This window comes from Serinus canaria, chromosome 1 (genome assembly GCF_022539315.1).
Source record: "Serinus canaria isolate serCan28SL12 chromosome 1, serCan2020, whole genome shotgun sequence".
NCBI classification, from domain to species: Eukaryota; Metazoa; Chordata; class Aves; order Passeriformes; family Fringillidae; genus Serinus; species Serinus canaria.
Genome location: NC_066313.1, coordinates 9,219,468 through 9,240,240, shown reverse-complemented (window position 1 = coordinate 9,240,240; position 20,773 = coordinate 9,219,468). Strand labels below are relative to the sequence as shown.

Below are 20,773 nucleotides of genomic sequence, written 5' to 3'. Positions count from 1 at the left end.
GATGAACAGTTGGCTGGGAAACGAGGAGAAGTGAAGGATATATATTTAACTAGTCTGGAGAAACTCCAGTCTCAAGGGCACTCCACTTCACAGTTTCTGTAGCACAGTGTTCATGAAATTGCCCTGTTCAGTACTGCAGAGGATTCCCCTGAGCACCTTTGAAGCCTCTCTGAAACAGTCAGGATTCAGACAGAGTGAACAGTTTATATTTCTGAAATGCTCAAGCTTTTATATCTATAGCATTTAGCCTTGTATATAGTTGTGCTAAAGCATGTGCACTCAAGGGCTGCTGGGTTTTTTTGGAAAAGTAGACACTGGAGTGAGATATAAGTAATTTTAATAATTTGCTGTTAGAAACACACCTTTCTACCTATATAATGCAGTCTTTGCATGGAGAATCTCTCCTGTAAAAGTAGGATGGTCCTAACAGTGGGGGCTCATCTTCTCTCTGCATCACTGATTTTTAATTTTTAAAATTTTTTTAGAGCAAGAGGAAGAAATACTGGTGAAGTTTGAAGATTTTCATATGGTTTCAATGAGTTTTGAGTGCACTCTTTCCTTCCTATTGAAAGTGCATCTTAATCATTTACAGTGGTCTCCTGAGGTTTAATTTAGTGCTGATTGCCAAGTACTCTTTAATTCTGGAACAGTCTTGCTTATTACTCACTTTTCTATTTGATTTGTTATGATTATTACCCAACATGTAAGTAAAACTGAAGATAACTTGGTTGCACTTTGCACTTTATGGTTGAGTAAATTCTGTGTCTTGAACGTGTAGAAGAGTGTTCAGGAAGTCAGTTTCAAGTCTGATTTGGAATTTTGGATTTTATGGTCCTCAGTTCTTTGTTCAAACTATAAAGCCTATATCAGTTGGTGAAGAATATGTTTGCAGCCCTCTGAACGAAAGGGTTTTTTAATAAAAAAGAAAATTTTAAAGATATTTAAAAATATATCTGCAGATTTTCCTGTTGTCCAGTTTCAATTGATTTTTAGTGTTTATTTAGTTCATCTAACTGTTTCTTGCTAAAGGTAAATTAAGAACTACTGAAAAAGAGAGAAGGTCTTATACCTCCTGTCTATTTCTATAACATACTCGAGGAATGACTCTTTTTTAAACCTTAGCTCCCAGCAGAGCCTGTCAGGTAATTTCCTACCTTAAAGGACACTTTGTTCATGGGGAATAGCTTTCCACATAGTGAAGATTTAAAAAAAAATATTCCTGCCTGCAGATATGTATAACTCACAGCCTAAGATCTGCTTTGTAGATTAATATAACCTTCAAGGAGTCTGTTTACAAGAATCTCCTCTGAAAAAACCTCAGCAAAGGACCCATAATATTATCACCAGAAAAATGTCAGCTCCTGGAAAAAAATTCTTCCTGTTCCTTGGGTGATAAAATTAGGTACTTCCACGAGAAAATTAAGACATTCAGTAGATGCAGTTCTACAGATATTTTCCTTAACTCCTCATATTATCTTTGCAATTATATTGGTGTTCATGTATTCAAAAATAGTATCAACTAGGTGTTTAATGAGGGTGGTTTGCTCCCTTTCCACTGAAGAAAGATGGCAGTCTGTTTTAAAGGTGCTCTGTCACCTGTGATTCCATTTAAAAAATGAACTTTTTTTAGACTTGACTTTTAAAAATTGTTAGCTATACTATTTTTAGAAAATAATTTGTAAAAGTGAAAAGAGTGTTGGAAGTTTTTTTTGCAACATCAAAGCAAATATCCCTGGTAATGGCAAAGTACAACCGAAAGGTAGTGGCAACTTTCTGCTGGATTGGATTTTACATGCAATGTTACTTCTGAGGCCTACCCTCTAAAAATCAATTTTGCTGCAGTTAGACTTTTCCTCTAGATCAGACATTTGTAACAGTTCAGTATCCATCCATCTCCTGCCTCTTTGGCCTTGTGAAGGTAACAAATGGAATTCAGTTTGGCTGCGTCTGGAAAAGATGAACAGCGATTTGGGTTCTTTCATATCTGTAAGAAGAAGCTGAGCACTGGAATAATTGACCTGTCAAGAAGCAGGCAAGGTGTTCTCCACAAGCCAGCAGCAAGGGAAATGAGAAAATGGTTTTAAAAATGTTATTTTTCAATGTGATCTGTTTAATAACTGCAGCAGTGTCAGACGAGTGGCTTAATTTATATCACGGTGCCAGCTTACAGAGTGATTTTATCAGAGGAAGGAAGCTGAACTGGTACATTCTAACATGTGTACACACATACAGTGGGAGCTAAATCAAAGATTTTATTTTATAGTTTTCGCTATTTCTTTCATAGTTTCTCTAGAGACAGATGATTTTTTTTTTCTCAGTTGCATCCACTGTTAAATCTCCTTTGGAATAACATTATGGAGTAGTACTTGTCCTGCATCTTGTTTGTCACCACAAAAATATGACAGGAATGGAAGTCTCCTTAGCTTTTATCAGCTGCTCTCTGTCAGATTCTGCTCACTTTAATGCAGCTCTTAAAATGATATTTCCACAGCTGCATTCATTAGCTGCAATTTTAATTTTGCTTCAAATTTATCCTATGTCCTCAAAAAACCTCCTAAACATCAACACACCCTGGTAGAATATTAACTAGAATGTTCATGCAGTTTAAATGAAAAGACAAAAGAATACAGTATGTGGTTTTTTTAAATTTTAGACTATGCTATTAATTTTACATTTCTTTTGCATTCACACTCCCCTTTCCCCCCAGGTATGCATATATAAGATGTTATATTTCTGAATGCCCTTTTTCTTTCAGTAAGGAAAGTAAATATGTTTGAGCAAGTTGTTCCATTGTACTTAAAACCAAAAAGAGTTATGCAGTGTTAAGCTTTGCCATTTTTATGATTATTATTTCCACATAAAATACTCTAATTAATATGACACCCATACGTTTATTCACAGTTTTATTGTTATTGAATAACTTGAAGACTTTTAAAATGCTAATTTTTTACTGTGTGGCAAATTATTTCACTTGCCATAAAATACACAATGCAACTATTTATTTCACCAATTTTATGCTTTGCACGATTGCAAGGAGTAGCCCAAGGCAACCTTTCCATGCTTCACTCGAGCTGGCTGAAAGTCAAATTGTCCACAATTCAGCTCCATTTCTCCCCTCCAGTTCCCTGTTTCTCTGCACCAGGCAAGGTCACAAGGACTCTACCAAGCATTATTAGCTTTGCAGCTGAACCAGCATCTGAAAATGTAGTTGTCGAAATGTGAAGCCTCCCAGGACTGCAATATGTGTTTTCATTTTTCAGCTAAAATATTTTTATTTCTGCTGTAATCCTGTGTGGTTCCATGTCCTCACCTCTGATACCCTAGTTTGAAGTTGTGTGATTCTTGCAGCAGAGCACTCCAATTTTTCAGGGTTATCAGGGTAAAGACTTGAGCTCGGCTCCGTGAGCCTGTGCCAGGTCAAGTGCCGAGGAGCTTCCAACATGGGAACGCAGCCAGCCTCAAAGAAGCTGTGGAGAACAATAGCAATATCTGAATTGGCTCAGGAGGCTTGAACACTTCTGATATCTGTAGCTGTGCTTATTTGTGTTAAACATGCCAGACTTTGATGCAAAAATGCCAGGGGCTCTTGGCTTTTCTGGGAAGCATGGTCCAAGGATGGGCATGGATATCTGTTTAAGATAAAACTAGAATTCTGTTGCCATAAAGTTTAGCAGTGAAGAAGTCACTCTGGCCAGGGGTCTGGAGTCAGGGAGATTTGTCACATAATGTGAGATGCCCCAAACCATGTTTTATCCAGGGCTGAAGTTGAGGCAGGAGAGTGATAAATATTTTAGGTTCTTGTATGATGTCTATCATATGTTTTCAAAATCAGCTTTCATATTTCATATGAAATGTTTTAAGATCAGATTAAAAGCAATGAAAATATATGGAAGACAAATTCCACAAGTATTTATTAAAGACAAAGGCACCTCCCTAGAACAGTAGGTGTCTAAGCAACAGCCTCCTGTGAACTGGAAAATTATCCTGGAGAGGTATCACTCCATGCTTGCTTTATTAGTTCACACTTTTCTGGCCTCTTTCTATTAGTTTAATTGAAGACTGGGTAGGTGGACTGGGAGAGATGGAATAAATAAATTCTAGGACCAGTTCCAAGCAGCTGCTATCCATCAGCTTTTGCCCCCAGGGACTATACCTTAATATAATACAGCCAACCTTGGTGGCCTAGCTTGCCACTGTGGTGGAGTTTCAACACTTGCCTGGGAGCAAGAGAAGGATGAGGGGGGCTGCAAGAAGTTTTAGGTGGCTGAGCTGAGCCATATTGATAATCTTCTGCCCTGGCAGCCACAGCCATGCTAGGAGAGCCCAGTATGGATATGGTAGATGCTCACAGAGGAGACCTTTCCATAGCAGGGCTCCTGCACCACTTCTCTGAGCCAACAGAAGCACCCTGCTGCTGGTGTAGCTGCAAGAGGGGCTTTGTCAGCATAGCTCTGGTCACTAATAACTATGTTTCTAAATTTTTTTTGGCATTTCTAGACAACAAGCAGGGCTGGCTTGTAAAATTGGCCTTGATGTGCAGTGACCAGCCAAACAGCTGTGAATGGTTGAACTGAACATGACTCTGAAGAGAAAGCAATTTGCCTAGGGGCAGAAAAGGACAGAAGTATATATGTGGCCTAACTTAGCACCTGCTCTATTCACTGGGTTTTGATGTAAAGCCATGAACATTTTAAGCCTTTTCCAGTTTGGACATGCAGTTCTGTGTTTAAACCTGGTATTGTCTTCCTGGAGAGCAAACAAGAAAGGGTCATTAAATGTTGGCTGCTCACATCATTATTAGAATATGTAAGAACAGAAGAACCAAACAGCTTTCAGGCCAGGTGAAGCAGCCTCACATGTGACTTAGTTGATACATCCATAGTTATTCATGCATATTGTGGAAAACAAAAGCAAATGTGAGAGCAGTTCCAATGCAAACTTAAGAAATGCCAAATATAAATAAATAAGGAGTTATTTGTATTGATTCTCCATTGCCACGAATTCCACACTGTCATTCAGCCCTCTGCTTCCCTTCAGAAGGGCATTTTTCAACATTGTCAGTGCCTGACAAAAGTGCATCCCTAGGAGTGTGAGTTTTCTGTACTGTCTGCTTGATCCTGCACTGCTTCATTAAAATACATGTCCTAGCAAATGGATTAATGCCTTGCTTCTGTTTGCTTCCCCTCTTTGGTGTAGCTCCAAGTGCTCCTCCTCAGTCTGTCACTGTCCTGACAGTTGGAAATCACAACAGCACAAGCATCAGCATCTCGTGGGATCCTCCCCCTCCAGATCACCAAAATGGAGTCATCCAGGAGTACAAGGTACACACCCTGTCTGATGGGAGGGTTGTGTGTTTAAGGAAACAGCCTGCTTGAATTACAGAACAATAGCACTGTTTATGGATTTAGATTCTGACAGCATTTACAGCTGCCCATATAATTATATGGAGAAAGAGGACTGACTGCTTATGGATTTCTTTATTATTATCATTATTATTACTATTATTATTACTACTGTTATTTTAAAAAGCAAAAACATCATGTGATTGATATGAAAGAGAGCTGTAATTTCTAGCCAGTTTACAGTTCTTATATTTCTAGCTTTTTCCTGCTGTGGAACAAGAAGAGGAAGAGATATTTTTTTTTTAAGGGGCTTCTGCACTCCAAAGACAGGCAGTGAAGTCCCTTTCTTGGAGTACCTTCAATCTGTCAGCAAAGCTGGCAGGGAAGTTGCTTCTTATTTCTTCTGCAAAAATGGTAATCCTAACACTTCAAGGTCAAAGTCAAGGACTGTGGTTCTGGGAGAATCAAGACTTCTTCCAAGTACTATCTCTGTCAGCTTCACAACTTAGAGTGCCAGGTTGTTTGCTCTGAAAAACAGGTTGAACACAACCAGTATATCCAAAGCTTGCTACGTGAGAGTTACTTGCTTTGTTTGTATTTTCTTCCTTTTTGTTGCTATTATGGCTCAAAATATCCACTCCTTATACATTAAATGTTGTTGTAGTCTGTAATTTCCTACTAAGATCACTTTTGCACAATGATATTTTCACAACATTAAAAAAAATGCACTCTGTTATTCAGGTGGAGAAAATGATTGGGCGAGGTTCAGCCTTGTCACAGCATGGAGCACGGTTTGGTAAATTAACCAAATGTGAAATGTTTAATTGGAATGGATCAGGGCAGCTTTCTTGACAGTCCCACAAAGGGTGGAAGTGGTGACTGCAGCTTGTTTCACATAAAAAGATTTTTTTTCTCCTGCTGTATCTTGAGGGAACACAGCATGAAGAAGGGAGAAAGTGCTTGGTTTCTAAATCAGATCATGGTTCAACCTATTCCAGCTTTTCATTTGGTCAGAAGGATGCAGTAAATGCTCACAATGTTTATATGTAGCATAGCACTTCTTTTGTTTTACTTTTAGTCAATATCAAGATTTATTAATCCCAGGATTTTATTGATCTAATTTTTATATCAATTAATAATTATCCTTTGGCTTAATTAATCTTGATCCTGACTCCAGTATAAGTCAATATAAACCATCCAGGGCTTATAGGCAAATGAGTAAAGCACACTCCTAAACTACAAAACATGTAGATATGAAACAAAGTGGGCTGATGTCTAATAAAAGCCATGTTCCAGGTGAGTGCTCAGGCCTCTGGGCTGTGTATAAAACCAGCTGGAGTCACTACCTATTACAGCCCTCCTGTGTTAGATTAGGTGGCTGCCTGAGTACTGAACTGGCTGCAGTGAATGGTGCAGGGAGTCTAATATTTGCTTGAGTATGAAATAATTGCTGAAGTTCCACAGTGCATTTTCTAACAAATTGAGAATGCCTGTTAATTCATTCATTAATTAAATGCTTTTAATTAGGGACATCTCATAGCTGTTGTAACCTAAGAGCAGGACAGACAAGGAGTGAAGGAATGAATGCAATAGTTATTCACCTTACTGCATTCTGGCTGGCAAATGGGATCACCTTAGGTTTAGGAAAACAAGATTTTTTTTTTTTTCCTCTTCAAATCTTTCTCATCATTTCACACAAAAAAAAGATAAAGTGTGGTAAAACACTGAGCAGGGTCAAAGTAAGTGTAAAGATATTACTGCTGTTGCTTAGATGCATTAATTTGTCACTGATAGTGGTTCCACCAATGGTGTTTTGTTCTGCTGTTATTTTTATGTAAGTGTACCTGTGATATATTTATGCATTGATTTTCCTGTGTGGTAGTAGATGCTTTCTTTAGTAATACAGAGGCAGTATTTGCAGATAGCATTAACTGAATAAACATTCCTAGAAGTTAGTTTTGAAATATCTTAGGAGAATCATATGAAAACTGCAAGAGGGAGACATAACACTCTGAACTCATAGACTGTTCTCATCACAAAATGCCAGTTGTGATTATAGGGTGGATTTTCTGTTTAATTCAATAATATTTGAGTGAGAAACTGATGTCTGGATTCCTACATAATGTAACTAATCACAAAGGCAGTGGTAAATATGAGTCTGTGCTTATTCCATTTCAGAAATTCAAGTATCCCTCTTGTGCAGTGAAAGGAAGTTGAAAACAATTTTGAAAATTGTTTATTCCTTAGTGCTGTAAGAAGTGTTTCAACCTGTGCTAATATCCTTTTACTATTCAGGAGGAAATTTAGAAGGAAAAAGTGTGAGGTTTTTTTACACAAATGGTTTGATAAACAACATTTTGATTAACGTATAAAACCTCTTTGCCACTTGGATGATCTGGTCTGTGCTTCTAAGAAGTATAAGCGCAGAATTTGCACTCCGTGGAGAGCCAGAGTCCAGAGAGGTATTTGCAAGCAGTCTTTGCAGCTGCCTTGGTCCTGTGCTAATCTGGGATTCCTTGCTGAGCTAAATCATCCCAATTTCAGCAATTCCTGGACAGTAAGATTGTCAAGAAGCCCCAAATAAGTGATTGCCATGAAATACCTTGATATGTCATACCTATTTGCGATTGTGTGAGTGTGAAGAATTGCATCTCTTTTAACACATCAACTTTTGTCCCAGATCTGGTGCCTAGGTAATGAGACTCGATTTCATATCAACAAAACAGTAGATGCAGCCATTCGGTCTGTAGTAATAGGTGGCCTATATCCAGGTATCCAGTACCGCGTGGAAGTTGCTGCAAGCACCAGTGCAGGTGTGGGAGTAAAAAGTGACCCACAACCCATAATAATAGGTAAGTTGTTGTCTGTTGTGTTGTTTTGTTTTGCCTGGGTTTTTTTGTTTTGTTTTGTTTTGTTTTTTTCTCAGAAATGTTTTCGTACATCACTTCTGGAAGCATAAAAATCTTTGGAGGAAAAGACAAGGTTTGGCTAGAGCTGGTTAGTTAGCTTTTGCACCCCACTGCCTGATGATGTTTTCTTCTCCTACTGCAGAGTTCCGGAAGGCAGTGAAGGGAAGTATGTTCCCAAGACATATGAGAAAATGCAGATTGCCTAGTGAAACTGATTTAATGTTTTGGGGTTTTTTAAAATGAATTTACCACTTCTGCAGGTTGGCAGATGTGTGGAGCCCAAGCTCCCTTTTCCTTCTGTTAGGATGGCTTGAATATTGATTTACTCATTCCACCGGTGCTTAAGACACTATTTACCATTGTTTTCTGAATGTCTAAAGTCAGTGTTTCTCAGGTATCCCAAGAAGACAAGCCTCCTCTGTCAAAGTAAAAGTTTTCTTTAGACCAGTTAGAGAGCAAAGGTAGCATTATCCTTCCAGCCTTTGTAATGGTTGTTTCTTGGTAGTGGTCTCCATGCAGAGCTAATTTCCTGACCGGAGGGAAACATAGGTTTTGTTTCTCCTGAAATTTTTCCTGAGTATGAAATATAATGATGGGAACAGGAACAATGGAAGACTAGAAGTAATTTTGTTTAGCAAACCTGAAATGAGCTGTGCAAAGCAAAACCTCTTTTTAGTGCATGATACAGGAATTTTTTTGCCTTTATCTGTATGATCTAACTTGGTTATTACTTAATGGACATTTTCTTGTTTGTGTGTTTGTTTGTTTGGGAGACTTCTATTGTTACTAAATATTTTCTTTCTAGAAAATGTTGTCAATACACTTGCCCAAACATGGACTAGTCTGGTAGACCTTTAGAAAAGGCCATCCCATAAGCTTTGCTTAAATGTTTACTGATATTCAGGTTCTCCATTCATCAAAACAGAAGCTAGGATACTTCAGCTTGGAAGTCTCACTGAAGTCTTCAAATACAAGAGTGGAAGTGAAGGTAGCACTTGGTTTAGAAAAGGCAGATGCAGAAACACGAAAAGAAAAAAAAAGGAAAAAAGATATCCAGAAGTGAAAACAAAAAACTGATTTTTGAAAATGCAAAAACCCCAGGACTTTTTAAAAATTATTTCCTTAAGGGGTCCATCTACCTAGGCAGGAAATACACTGCACTTATTCCAGCAAAGCACAATAAGTGTATTGCATTTTAAGTACCTGGGTAGCCTTGTGTCACTTAATGTGTTGTGAGTTATACTTGCATCAAAGGTCTTTGCTGGATGATTGCCAGAATTCTTAGTGATATTTATTTGTTCCTTAAATGATCTCAGAATATCTGCTTCAACAAGTTTGTTTGGTGACATCTTTGCACATTTGAGAGTCATTTGCATGAAAAGTAACAAGGAGTAGTTTCTGTTTGGGTTATGTTTCTATTGTTATTTCTGTTTTTCTTTTGGAAGCCTGAAGCTGGGTGTGTTTATTACATATATGGTCTGTATCTCCCTTTTCTTTAGGCCCAATTTTCCAATTGATTATGAATTGCTAGCAGTTATTTCTCAGACTGTAAATTTGCTTGATAAATGTAACAATGTTTAGGTGATACCATTTCTGAAAAACCTGAGTTGGTACCATTCAATGCTTGAATGGGAATCAAAATCATAAAACATGAAAACTATTTTTAAGTAAATTTAAAAAAAAACTAGTTACATGGATTTAAAATGAGCTAATGAATAAACCTCAAAACGTCATAATGAATGGGAAAGCATTATTGAGTTATTATAATAGAGTTCTAGATGGTCTGGTGCCTATCTATACCCTTTAACAACTTGCAAACAGAATGAACAGCTCCAGAAATGCTGAATTATGGAGAGAACAGGTCAGTGCTGCAAGAGAGTTAAGCTGTGTTTCTAAGCAGTAAAAATTTTAATAGTCATTAAATACAGAGTACAGTTTATTAAAAGAGGTTTTATTTTTAAATACAGGATTCATTCTTCTAAAAATGTTTCAGGCTTTTTTTTTTCTGAAAGTAACTGGTTTTCATAGTGGATAATCAACTACTGGCCTCCCAGAGTAATTTTAGATAACAGAGGTGTGACAATCCAGAAAGCAAAAAGAGGAAAATATGAAGCAGTAGGAAGTATATTATTCCTTTAGTTATAAATTGTCTCACTGTTATAGGAATCTTGTGCCCATACTTGAAGCAGGATGTTGAAAAGTTTTACAGAAGACTCAAAGAGAATCAAGAATCGACTCAAAGAATCAAGAATAAAACTCTTATGATCACTAATGATGTGCTAAAAAACATTCACTGGAAAACCAGAAGTAAAATTGGAGATAAGGGCAATGCTGGTTAATGCTGTAGCTATTCTTTTTCTTCATCAGTTGGCCTGGTCCCTCTTACATTCCATCATTGGCATAACAATATGAGGAACAGCTGCAAACTTTCACAGTAATAGGTACAATCAAATCTGATGTGTCTAATTAATTTTTGGTCCGACAAATTAGTTTTGTTCTTCGTTACTCTCCAATGGGAGGAAGACATTATATTTCATTATGGTTTTGTCTTCAGGAACAATGGAGCGTTACAGGTTGCACACTTCCCTTGTCTATGTTCTAATTAGTTGAACTGACAGCATTGTTACAGAACCACCTGCAGTATATGAAATAGTACACTGGTACCTTGGATTACATATTTATTACTTCTCCTTAAATATTGTATAAAGAAGTACAAGAATAATGCTGTTTGTTTCCCCAATCCCCAACAATTATATTAATTTTATCCAAAATCGGTGGGTAACACTCATCTGTCTCCATTTATTCTTCCATCATCAAATTCAGAAAGCATATGTTATTTTGACATTTAAATAAATTATTACTTTTGCAGTTGTAATTGCTAGGCACAGAACGGTAAGAGCAAACAGCCAGACTGCAAACTTTAGAAGGTAATTTGGAGACAGATTGTGTCTTCCCCTAGAAGAGAGGCAAAGCGTACAATCCACTGAAACCTCTTCCCAGGCACTTTGCAGTTTGCTCTCATGTCCTCCCTTTTCAAAGGACTGTTTTCTGGTCTTGGAGAAGACAGGGTCCTCAGATGTTTTTAGAGGCTTTACTGAAAAGAACTCATTCTTGAATCCAGGAGCATCCACTCCCAAAGCTGGTGTCTCCCTCACTTCCCTGACTGCTCTTCTTGGTAGCACGGCTGTGTCTGAAGCAGTGCCAAGACTACCTGTTTCCTCACTGTCCCACTGCTTTGGCCTCTCTTCCAAAGGGCACAGAAATTAACTGCAACTTAATGGTAATTAGAGAAACTCCAACTCCCATGCTGATTTCTACTAGAAAATCGATTTTGTGTCTGGAAGAGCATGCCATGGAGAGCCCCTTTCTATTAGTTTTACTGTCAGCCCTTCCTCTTTCAGCACTGGGGTGCTCCTATGGATTGGTTCCATGGGCAGAAAAAAACATGGAAAATCAGATAAAGCAGTCACTGCTGCTTGCTTTCTTTCCTTGCCCCAGCTGCTCACTCAGTTTCATTCTCACTTACTGAATCAGGCCTGGAAGCCATTGGGCCTTTGACAGTGGCAAGACAAAAGATGCAAGTATGGCAAAGGACAGCTGCAGCTCCCAGAGCCTGATGCTGGTAAAGCTTCCCAGCATGGCCAGTATAGACTGGTGCATGACACCTGTACTGGTGCACTTTTTGCACATCTTTCTGTGGGACCTATTCTGCTTGCTGGGAGCCAGTTTTGTTCCTTACTCAGGATGACTGAAACCAAGCCAGGCTCAAGCACAGCTTCCACAATCTGATTGCCAAAGCAGACAGTCATCAGTACTAAATTTTGCCATGGTGCTGAAAGAGAGGAAGCCTAATAAACTCACTGAAGTCATCAGCAGTGTGATAGCAATGGCATGCAGGGCACTGCATTTCTTCTTGATTAACCCAGCCCGGCTCTGAGCACCACTGAGGGCCTGAAGCTGCATCTTGGCAGGGGCAGTGCTGGGCAGAGGCAGTCCCAGAGGGACCTTCTCTGTGAGCTCCGGGTCACCTGCAAAGAGGTGTCTGTGGAAATGGGGCTGGAAGTGTCAGACTTCTCAGATCTTCTCCAGCCAGAGACCCTGAGTGCTGGCTTTAGGTTGAAGCCAGCGAGCTGCTCTGTTGGAAGAAGTAAATCTAAGCACTGCTGAATTATAGAAAAGGAATATGCACATTTTCACAGCATGGCCTAATGATACAATACTTCTAATAATTTCCTCCAAGTGACCATTTCAGTGTTTCACTGCAATATTCAACTACCTTTATGTGTGTGATAGATTCTCATAATTGAGAATCATATTGTTTGCATCTTCTTTGTCTCAATGGAGTAGCTACTCCTGCAGTTCTTCAGTGTGCATGCAGGCATCTGGTAATATTGCATAAACATTTCAAGGATTGAGCTATATAAATGCTTTTGATGGAAATGGTGGATAATTTTTCATGAATTTCAAAACTGCAGATGTGGGCGGTTTATATAAAATATGAATAGAATAAAATTTGGGGTTTTTTTATAGAAAAATGTGTTCTGCATTTCCTAATTTTAAAACTAACTATTTTTGACAATTTGAAAGTGCTGGCCCTGGAACTATATGCTTTAGCATTTCCTGGATTTCCATTCAGATTTTTATGAGCATTTGTTTTCAAGCTAAATGCCAAGCTTTTTCTTTTAGAAAAGTTCCTTTTTAGAGAAAGAGGGGCCAAAAAGTAATGGGAGCATCTACTGGAATTTGCAGTTTTCTGCTGTAATATATAATTTAAGATCCTATATAGCAATTTTTTGATGCATGTCACTTTAATTGGTACTCCAAGTAATAATTATTTCTTGCAGGTTGATATTAAGAATGTGCATGCATATTCTAGGTGAAAAAAATAGCATCTGTTGCTGTGATTGTTTAGTGCTTACAATTGACTGTGCAATTTTCTGCTTTGTGTCAAAGATGGTACACTTAGAATTTGTATGAACTGCTTTCCCCTTGAAATAATGGCTGGAAAATGCATCTTTGCCCCAGTGGAAAGTGCATTTATTTTATTATTTATTTCAAATTTGGAATCTAGCATTCAGGGAAAACAAATTAGTAAGAATTTTTTGCCTTCTTCTAATGTAGCATATTTTGCATCTGGATTACTCATTTGGAAAAAGCTATTTATTTGTTTTGTTGATTTGGTTTTTTATTAGTTTCCTTGATTTGTTTTTTTATTAGTTTCCTGTGATTCACTTTCCCCTTATTGAATTCTGTCTACAATTATGGAAAAACAAACTAGCAAATATGTATATTGTTAAAAAAAAGGTATGGATTGGCATCTGTTAGATTACTTGTGAGTGTGCTATGGGTCTGTCTTTCCAAATATATATCTGCAAAATGGCAATAGATTTACTTTAGAAACACTGAAATTGTAGTGTGCATTGCTGCTTCTTGAAGTTCTTCTACTGTGGGTAATTATTTTGAGATCCATTACTATTTTTTAGAAACCTTTAATTTGTGTGTTTAATTTGTTCCACTGTGCGTTGCAGAATGCAGAATAACCACATTCTGTGCAATCTCTCTTGTGCAGGAGCTCGTAACGAAGTTGTCATCACCGAAAATAACAACAGCATAACTGAGCAAATCACTGATGTGGTGAAGCAGCCTGCCTTTATAGCTGGCATTGGTGGTGCATGTTGGGTCATTCTCATGGGTTTCAGCATCTGGCTGTACTGGCGGAGAAAGAAGAGGAAGGGGCTCAGCAATTATGCTGGTAAGAGCAGTGACTTTACTGCCATCTCAGCAGGTACAGCACAAGAAGAACAGGGGCTACTAAACCTACCTAAAAACCACATTGAACTTACACACAAAAGTGTCCTGGGTGACTTCTGTATGCTCGTTTTAGATGTATGCTGTGAAATTGCTGGTGTATGAGAAGCTTTAAATGCATCGCTCGGTACCACATTTCATCATTATCATAAGGCAGTATTTTTACATCTCCAGCACATCTAGCATTAAAAAAGTACAAAGAGGATTATCTGTTCCTTTTCCCTCTGCTCAGAAGGCACTCTGTTGGCAGTGCAGCATCATTTGTGTGTTCAAATATGAGTTAGACTAAACCCTTACAAGGAAAGTTAAAGGGTTTTTGTCTTCTCCTTTCCTGTGCATTTCCATGTCTCTGAAGCCATGTGCATGGCAAATAAATGAAGGTACTTAATCAGTGACTTCATACGTGTAGCTGGAAGAGTGATGTATTAGACAGAGAAGTGTCAAAATTTACCTAAGGCAGAAATCATAAACAGTTTTGTCTTGGAGGCTGATCATCTTCGAATGTTCTCTTTCCTTTAATGTTTGTTCCAGTTATAAATTAGTTTTCAAAAACTACACTTGGAAAATTAAATACCCCTGCCAAATGAAAATATTTTCATCTTTCCCTAACCTTTGTTTAGTGGATTATTCTGTTTTTAGTGTTCGTATGAATTTTTGGAAAGTCAGGTGAAATGTCGTAAAATGGGTTACTCTGAAGCCTAATTTAACACACAAAAACCCCAGTTCTTCAAATATTGCAGTAGGTTCTCTTGTAGTTCTTATTAACACTTAAAAAGAGAAAATATTTGCCCAGTTGAAGACAAAGCATATTTAATGTTGCCATTATATCACATGTAAGTTACACAAGTGCCCTTCTATTTACAAGTTATCAAATGAGAAACCAAAGACTCAGGTTCCCTAAATGGCTGAGCAACAACTTACCAAAAGCCCACAATCAGTCCCAGCCAAATTGTTCCCAGTTCAGCTCAGCCATAGTCAGACTCCTCAGTGTCCTGACTGGGCTCACTAAAGCAGCAGGAAATTATTCCATGTTGGTTTTCAGTTCTTCCTGCTGAATTTGTTTTCCACTGGCTTAGTGAAAGGAGAGAAGACAAGCAGTGGAAAAAGAGAAAGGACAGACCAGTGGCTTTTGGTCCTTCTTGGTTTTTGTGGAACCTCACTTTGTGTCACCACATGATCTCTGTCATTCATGGGTTGTGCTTTGTCCCAAGGTGGTTTTTTTCTTTCATTTAATAGCAGTAACTTCTACTGTCTGAGGGGTGGTATGGTTTTCACTGAGAAATTAATATATATCTCACACACTTAGACATGTGCTGACATGAAATATCATTCTAGATCCCAAGATTTTTTCATTCTGGAGACAGCTGTGCGGTTATTTCTCTTAGGAAGTAGTCCTACCTAAAGCTTTGGACACAAGCTGAGACTAGATTTTTTCTTAAAAAGGAGGACTATTAGTCCTGTATGTGAGTTGGCATATTGGGGTGAGGGAGAATTGAGGGCAGTCTGTTATAACTTGAAGAGCATAGCTGTAAATAAATGTAAACAGCATGTCTCATGCAACTCATTCCTTCTCACGGCGTTTGCTGCATCTAAGTGTGATGTGAACATCAACTGCATCATGAAATTGTGTATGCTTTCAGCAAGGAAAGTGGATAACAGATCATGCTTCAGAGCTCATCCTAATGTTTACAGCTTGGAGTACAGCATGAACTCACAGAGAGTCTTCAAATGTGACTGTCAAACTTCACAGCTCATCTTTCCAACCATCATTTCTCATTGGCTGCTGGCTGGTTGGTGCTTTAAGCTCAGCTGTTATGTCCTGCTTATGATATTCAACCCCACCTGAGTGATTTCCAGAGGAAACTCATGCCCTGCAATTAGTGCTTTGTGTCAGGGTGTGTTACTCACAATGTGTTTGCTTTCTTGTTTTGCAGTTCAGTCCTTCACCTTCACCCCTGCAGGTACTGTCCATTAGTCTGTCTCTTACCTCACCAACACACCATTTCAAGCATTAGCTATCAAAGTGTTTATGAACATGTGAGATATGGAGAATTAAAGCCAAGCACAAGGAGAAATACTCTGGCTGCCTATCTGTGATAAAAATGTAGCCTTCATTCTCCTCTGGATTCCAGGGAAAAGTAAAATCTGCCACCGTCAATGTCTCTGTCACTATAAATCTGCATACTTAACTCACCTAACTCTCTGAAATGCAGTTTTAAAAGTAATTTTCAGGACCAGATGCTTGAACTAACTTAACATAAACAAGCATTATTCATATAGAACTGAATTTTGATTTTAAAGCTCAAACAGTTTTGCAGATCCAAGTGAAGAAATGAAACTTTCTTCTCCTTCAGCTCTGAATTAAATATATGTTTTCCCTACTGTGAGGTGTTCAGATCTTCGAGCAATCTAGTCAACTAACTGATGCATTATTGACTTTACAGGATTTTTGAAATTGAAATATTTTGGGTTATTTCTTACTACCCAGCTCAGAGCTAGTATTCTATTTTTCTTATCTTTAAAAAGATAGCATGCAACTGACTGTTATAAGCATGATTAAAGATATGTAAAGGATAAATGAAGAGGGGCTGAAACAGCAGGTTGCAAGCACTTTATTCAACATATGAATAGTCAGGAAAAATAGGGCATACAATTAATAATAATAATTAATACAAACAATTAGCTTCTGCTCTCATAGCTAATCTCAAGATTTAGAAACTCAAAAATAATTGTACCTCAGTTTTACATTGTTAAAGGCTGATAAATCTTCTGTTTTCCAGCAGAAGCCTGTCAGGTTTTTTGGGTGTAGTTTGGCCCCTCAGTTGCCTTACCAGAGCTGACTCCTCATGCTCAGTAGCTGCTTTTGTACTCTTACTTGTCTTCAGCCACAGCTTGTGTTCAGCTTAGCAGGAAAGAGCAGATGACCAAAGGTGGCAGTGTGTGCCCCAGGAGCTCATGACATTCTGAGGGAAAAACATCCTTGTGGAAAAGCTCTGGGAGCTCAGGATTGCTCCCCTAGCTTCCAGGCAAGTTTGATCAGGTTACTGTAAGCTATGGCACAACACATCTCACCCTGAACACTTTACTGCCTTTTCTTTGACACACAGCATAGGGGTTTTTTCCAAAAATAAATAAAAATACATCTTTGCATTTGGTTCCTATGCCTGTGCCTTTGTCAGCTGTCTTGAACTGTGGTGCATTTTTACTGTTGTGTTTGTGGCATGCATTGGCATGACACAGGGCTGTGCTGGAGCCACAGGGTCTGAGCAGGATTTCATGCTGCTGATCCACATGTGCTGGGCAACTGGGATATATCAGAGGTACTGCCAAAAATGTTCTTTTTAAAAAGCAGTTTTGACATCTTGTGGACTTTTTAGAGCTATTCTATTTCCTGGCTTGTAGTAACTTCTGGAGGAATTGAGGACCTAAGTCCTCCTCCAGTAATTGAGTCCAATTTCTTTTTTTTTAATTTAAAAAAATAGTGCATGTTTCCTGTCTTTAGACCCAGAGTTCAATAACAAACTTTGTTAATTCTCTGATATCTTAATTTGCTCTTGATAATATCATTTAGAAAGACATACCTATGCTTATGGAGGTTTGACACTTACAACTGCGTGTTGTTCCCTTCAAAGTGATGGTTTGTAAACAGTTTGGTTTTAGATGCAATCACTTAGACAGTGGTATGTAGATTTCAGAATCTCCTCAGAGACAGCTGTCAGTGAATTTTTACTAAAGATTAATTTATCCTAATATACTCAGATTTTAGCAGGTACACACTTTTTGTTCTGACATCTGCTTTAAATTCTTCCTTCAGAGAGTGGCAGAACATACAGATTTAACAGTGTGGTAGGGAATTGAATCTATTAGGTAGAGAATTGAATATATTAGTGTAACAATTATAGACTTACTCTATTTCACACTCAGAAAAAAAAATCCCCTGTTATTTCTGATGTGAATGTTTTTGTTTTATTTTTCTTCATCTGTATTTGCCTGTGCGTAGAACACAGAACACTAAAAATAGTTGTGTAAAAGTCCAAATCTGTGCAGTTTTTTAATTACTGGCTAAAAATGTTCTTTTGGGTCATTTGCAGATTATAGGTCATTCACTAGGACCACTGTTATTATTATTCTGTTATCAGGCTCCTGAGATGTGCAATTTCTGCTTTGAGACTATACCACTGGAACATGTGTGGGAGAAGAGCAAACAGCAAATGTCAGGCAGTTTGTAAAGATTTGTGTCAGGGCAGAATAACTGATGGAGTTAAATACTTTTAGCTTTCTGTCTTTGTGAATATTTTCATAAGCTCTGATCAATGGCTCAGATGGTCACAAATAAAGTGGCATTGATAATCACAGCTAAATCTTTTCAGTTATTTTCAGCTGAACTGACTCCAGTAGTTACTGAGCCAAAATTCTGTACGTCACTGTTCTTTCACTTCCCTTTCCACCATGACTTGCCAGGCCTTGATTCTCAGTAATATCAGTGCTACAAACCACAAAATTTAGCTGTTATGTTTGTTAGATTAGTGTTGGTAAGTAGTAATGTCACTATCTGCAGCTGTTCAAGGACTACACATTTTTGTGGCCATGACATACTCTCAGCAAAACCAAATCTGCCACAAGGACACTAAACATAACTGTCATCCCTTTTCAGCCATTTCTCCTGTAATAAAAAGGATGGATTGGTATCAAGAGTTTGTGTGAAAGCTAAAGTACTGCTGCATTGTTTGGGTGGGGTATTTTTTGGGTTTGTTTGTTTGTTTGTTTGGGGTTTTTTTTTTTGTTTTAATGCTTATCTTTCCTGCACCCTCAAACTTGTTGTGCCAGTACCCACTCACCACAGTGTTCAGTGTTTTCAAGTGTCTAGGTCATCAGTCATGCAGAAAAAATAAATATGTACTTTAATTTATAAATAGGTAAGCTTATTTAGTGACTAGTGCTTCTTGGGATTAAAGATTTTTTGAAACCCAGTAAATAGAAAATGAATTTAAAATAGAGAGAGAATCATGGAATGTTACACATATTATGTACAGCTCCTGAAACTGTTAAATGAGGATAAACTATATGACAGAATCATCCAAAGGTAGGCAGAAGATTTGATGGAATTTTTATGTGCTGATTATCTGTTCTGAGTTAATGCTTATTAAAAGAGGATTAATCTACATTCATATTTGAGCAACAGCTTATCAGTAAAAGGAATGAGACTTGGCTGGCAACATTAAAGTTTTCATTTGCAGTAGGAAAATGTGGCCTACTAGAGATAGGCATACAGAAAGCTTTCTAAAGCTTTCTAAAGCTTCCTTGCCTCAGAATGTCGACTTACTATACATTCATATTTTTCCAGTTCTAGCAGGCATGAAGATTAAGTTTAACCTTGTCAGATAATATTAGTAAATGGTTATGGTACCTCCTTATATGTTTAACAAGAAGCATGTGAAAAGCTCCTTAACATATGCTGGTTTTCATACAAATATATACAATATAATTTCCTGAAATATTTATGCATTTAAAATGCACTTTGGATTATATTTCTGCATTTTTACAGTCCTTGAAGTATGGGCTGGTGGGGATTCCTTCAAAATCTCTCTATGCAAAGGTTATTTTTTCATCTTCTTTTGAAAACCAATCTCATCCCTGCATGTCTTCAGCCTTTCTAAGAACACATATCAGATGCAAAGACTGCTGAAAGAGCTTTTTTGCTTCCTTGGTGATAAAAAAGCAAGGAAGATAGGTGGGTCAGTGATAGGGACATCCTTCCCTCCCTCCTCTTACATTGCCCCTTGAAATTGCTCTGCTGCTTTTTGAAGTGGAGACAGGATGAATAAAGCCAGCTGTCTGTGTGTTTTATTTTTACAGTGACATCTACAAGCCTGCATTGCATTAAGTATGCTCCTATTCAGGCGTTTAGACTTGTTTTGTAATTGCAGAAATCAAACTGCAGGAAAAAATGCTGACAAAATGTATGGCAGGAATGATAAACATGGTGCTTTTTTTGGCAGTCTGACCATATCTTCTGTTGTTAGCTGTCTTGCCTTTCACAACATTGATGTTAAAAGAAAGGCACATTCTCTACCCAGCCTCAGGTAGCCCCCTTATGCATGGCATCAGGGATATAGGGGGTTTTGTAGCATCCCAGTGACATGGCCACACTTCAAGAAGAATTTTGGCAAACTTAGTTGATACTCCAAAGCATTTTACACCAAGCACATTAAATAAATAAAATGCTTTTATTTTCTCATTGAGATTATAACCATGCATAAATTGGTTTATAGTGTGAAGGGTAACCAAAAAATCCTGTTCTCCTTCCTAGCTCCATACACATCACATAAAAAAGACTCAGTCTTCTCTAGGAAAAACCATGTCACTGCAAGCTGAACCTTTCTTCTAAAGATGATGCATATATTGGGAGAGTGTAAGATGATTTAACACAGGAAATTGAAAAAAAAGAACAAAAACCAGGAAACAGTACCTAACACCAGGACACCCAGAAGAAAAAGGAGAAAATTCTGTGATCCTTGTTTTTTTCTCAGCAATCTCTTATGCCACAGCCAACCTGCAGCAATTATGGCTCTAGCAAAGAGGTTTCTATGTCATGTCTTCTTGATGGAGTTCTCATGGCATGCCTGGGAGTTTTTCCATACCTGCCTGCACAGAAAATAAAATATATCAGGCAAACATTGCTGTTAGTAATGGCAGCATGCAATAGCATGCAAT

General features: G+C 38.0%; 1 protein-coding gene across 4 annotated transcripts in view; it reads left to right on the top strand.

The window, feature by feature from the left end:
- ROBO2 (roundabout guidance receptor 2) overlaps window positions 1–20,773 on the top strand; it is a 434,212-nt gene that overhangs the window by 359,225 nt on the left and 54,214 nt on the right. For all 4 annotated transcript variants that reach the window (XM_050975048.1, XM_050975035.1, XM_030234187.2 and 1 more), the window contains exons 16-18: window positions 5,197–5,321; window positions 8,023–8,194; window positions 13,821–14,003. In XM_050975048.1, the coding sequence (XP_050831005.1) occupies window positions 5,197–5,321; window positions 8,023–8,194; window positions 13,821–14,003 (480 nt within the window). The remainder of the gene's footprint in view (window positions 1–5,196; window positions 5,322–8,022; window positions 8,195–13,820; window positions 14,004–20,773) is intronic.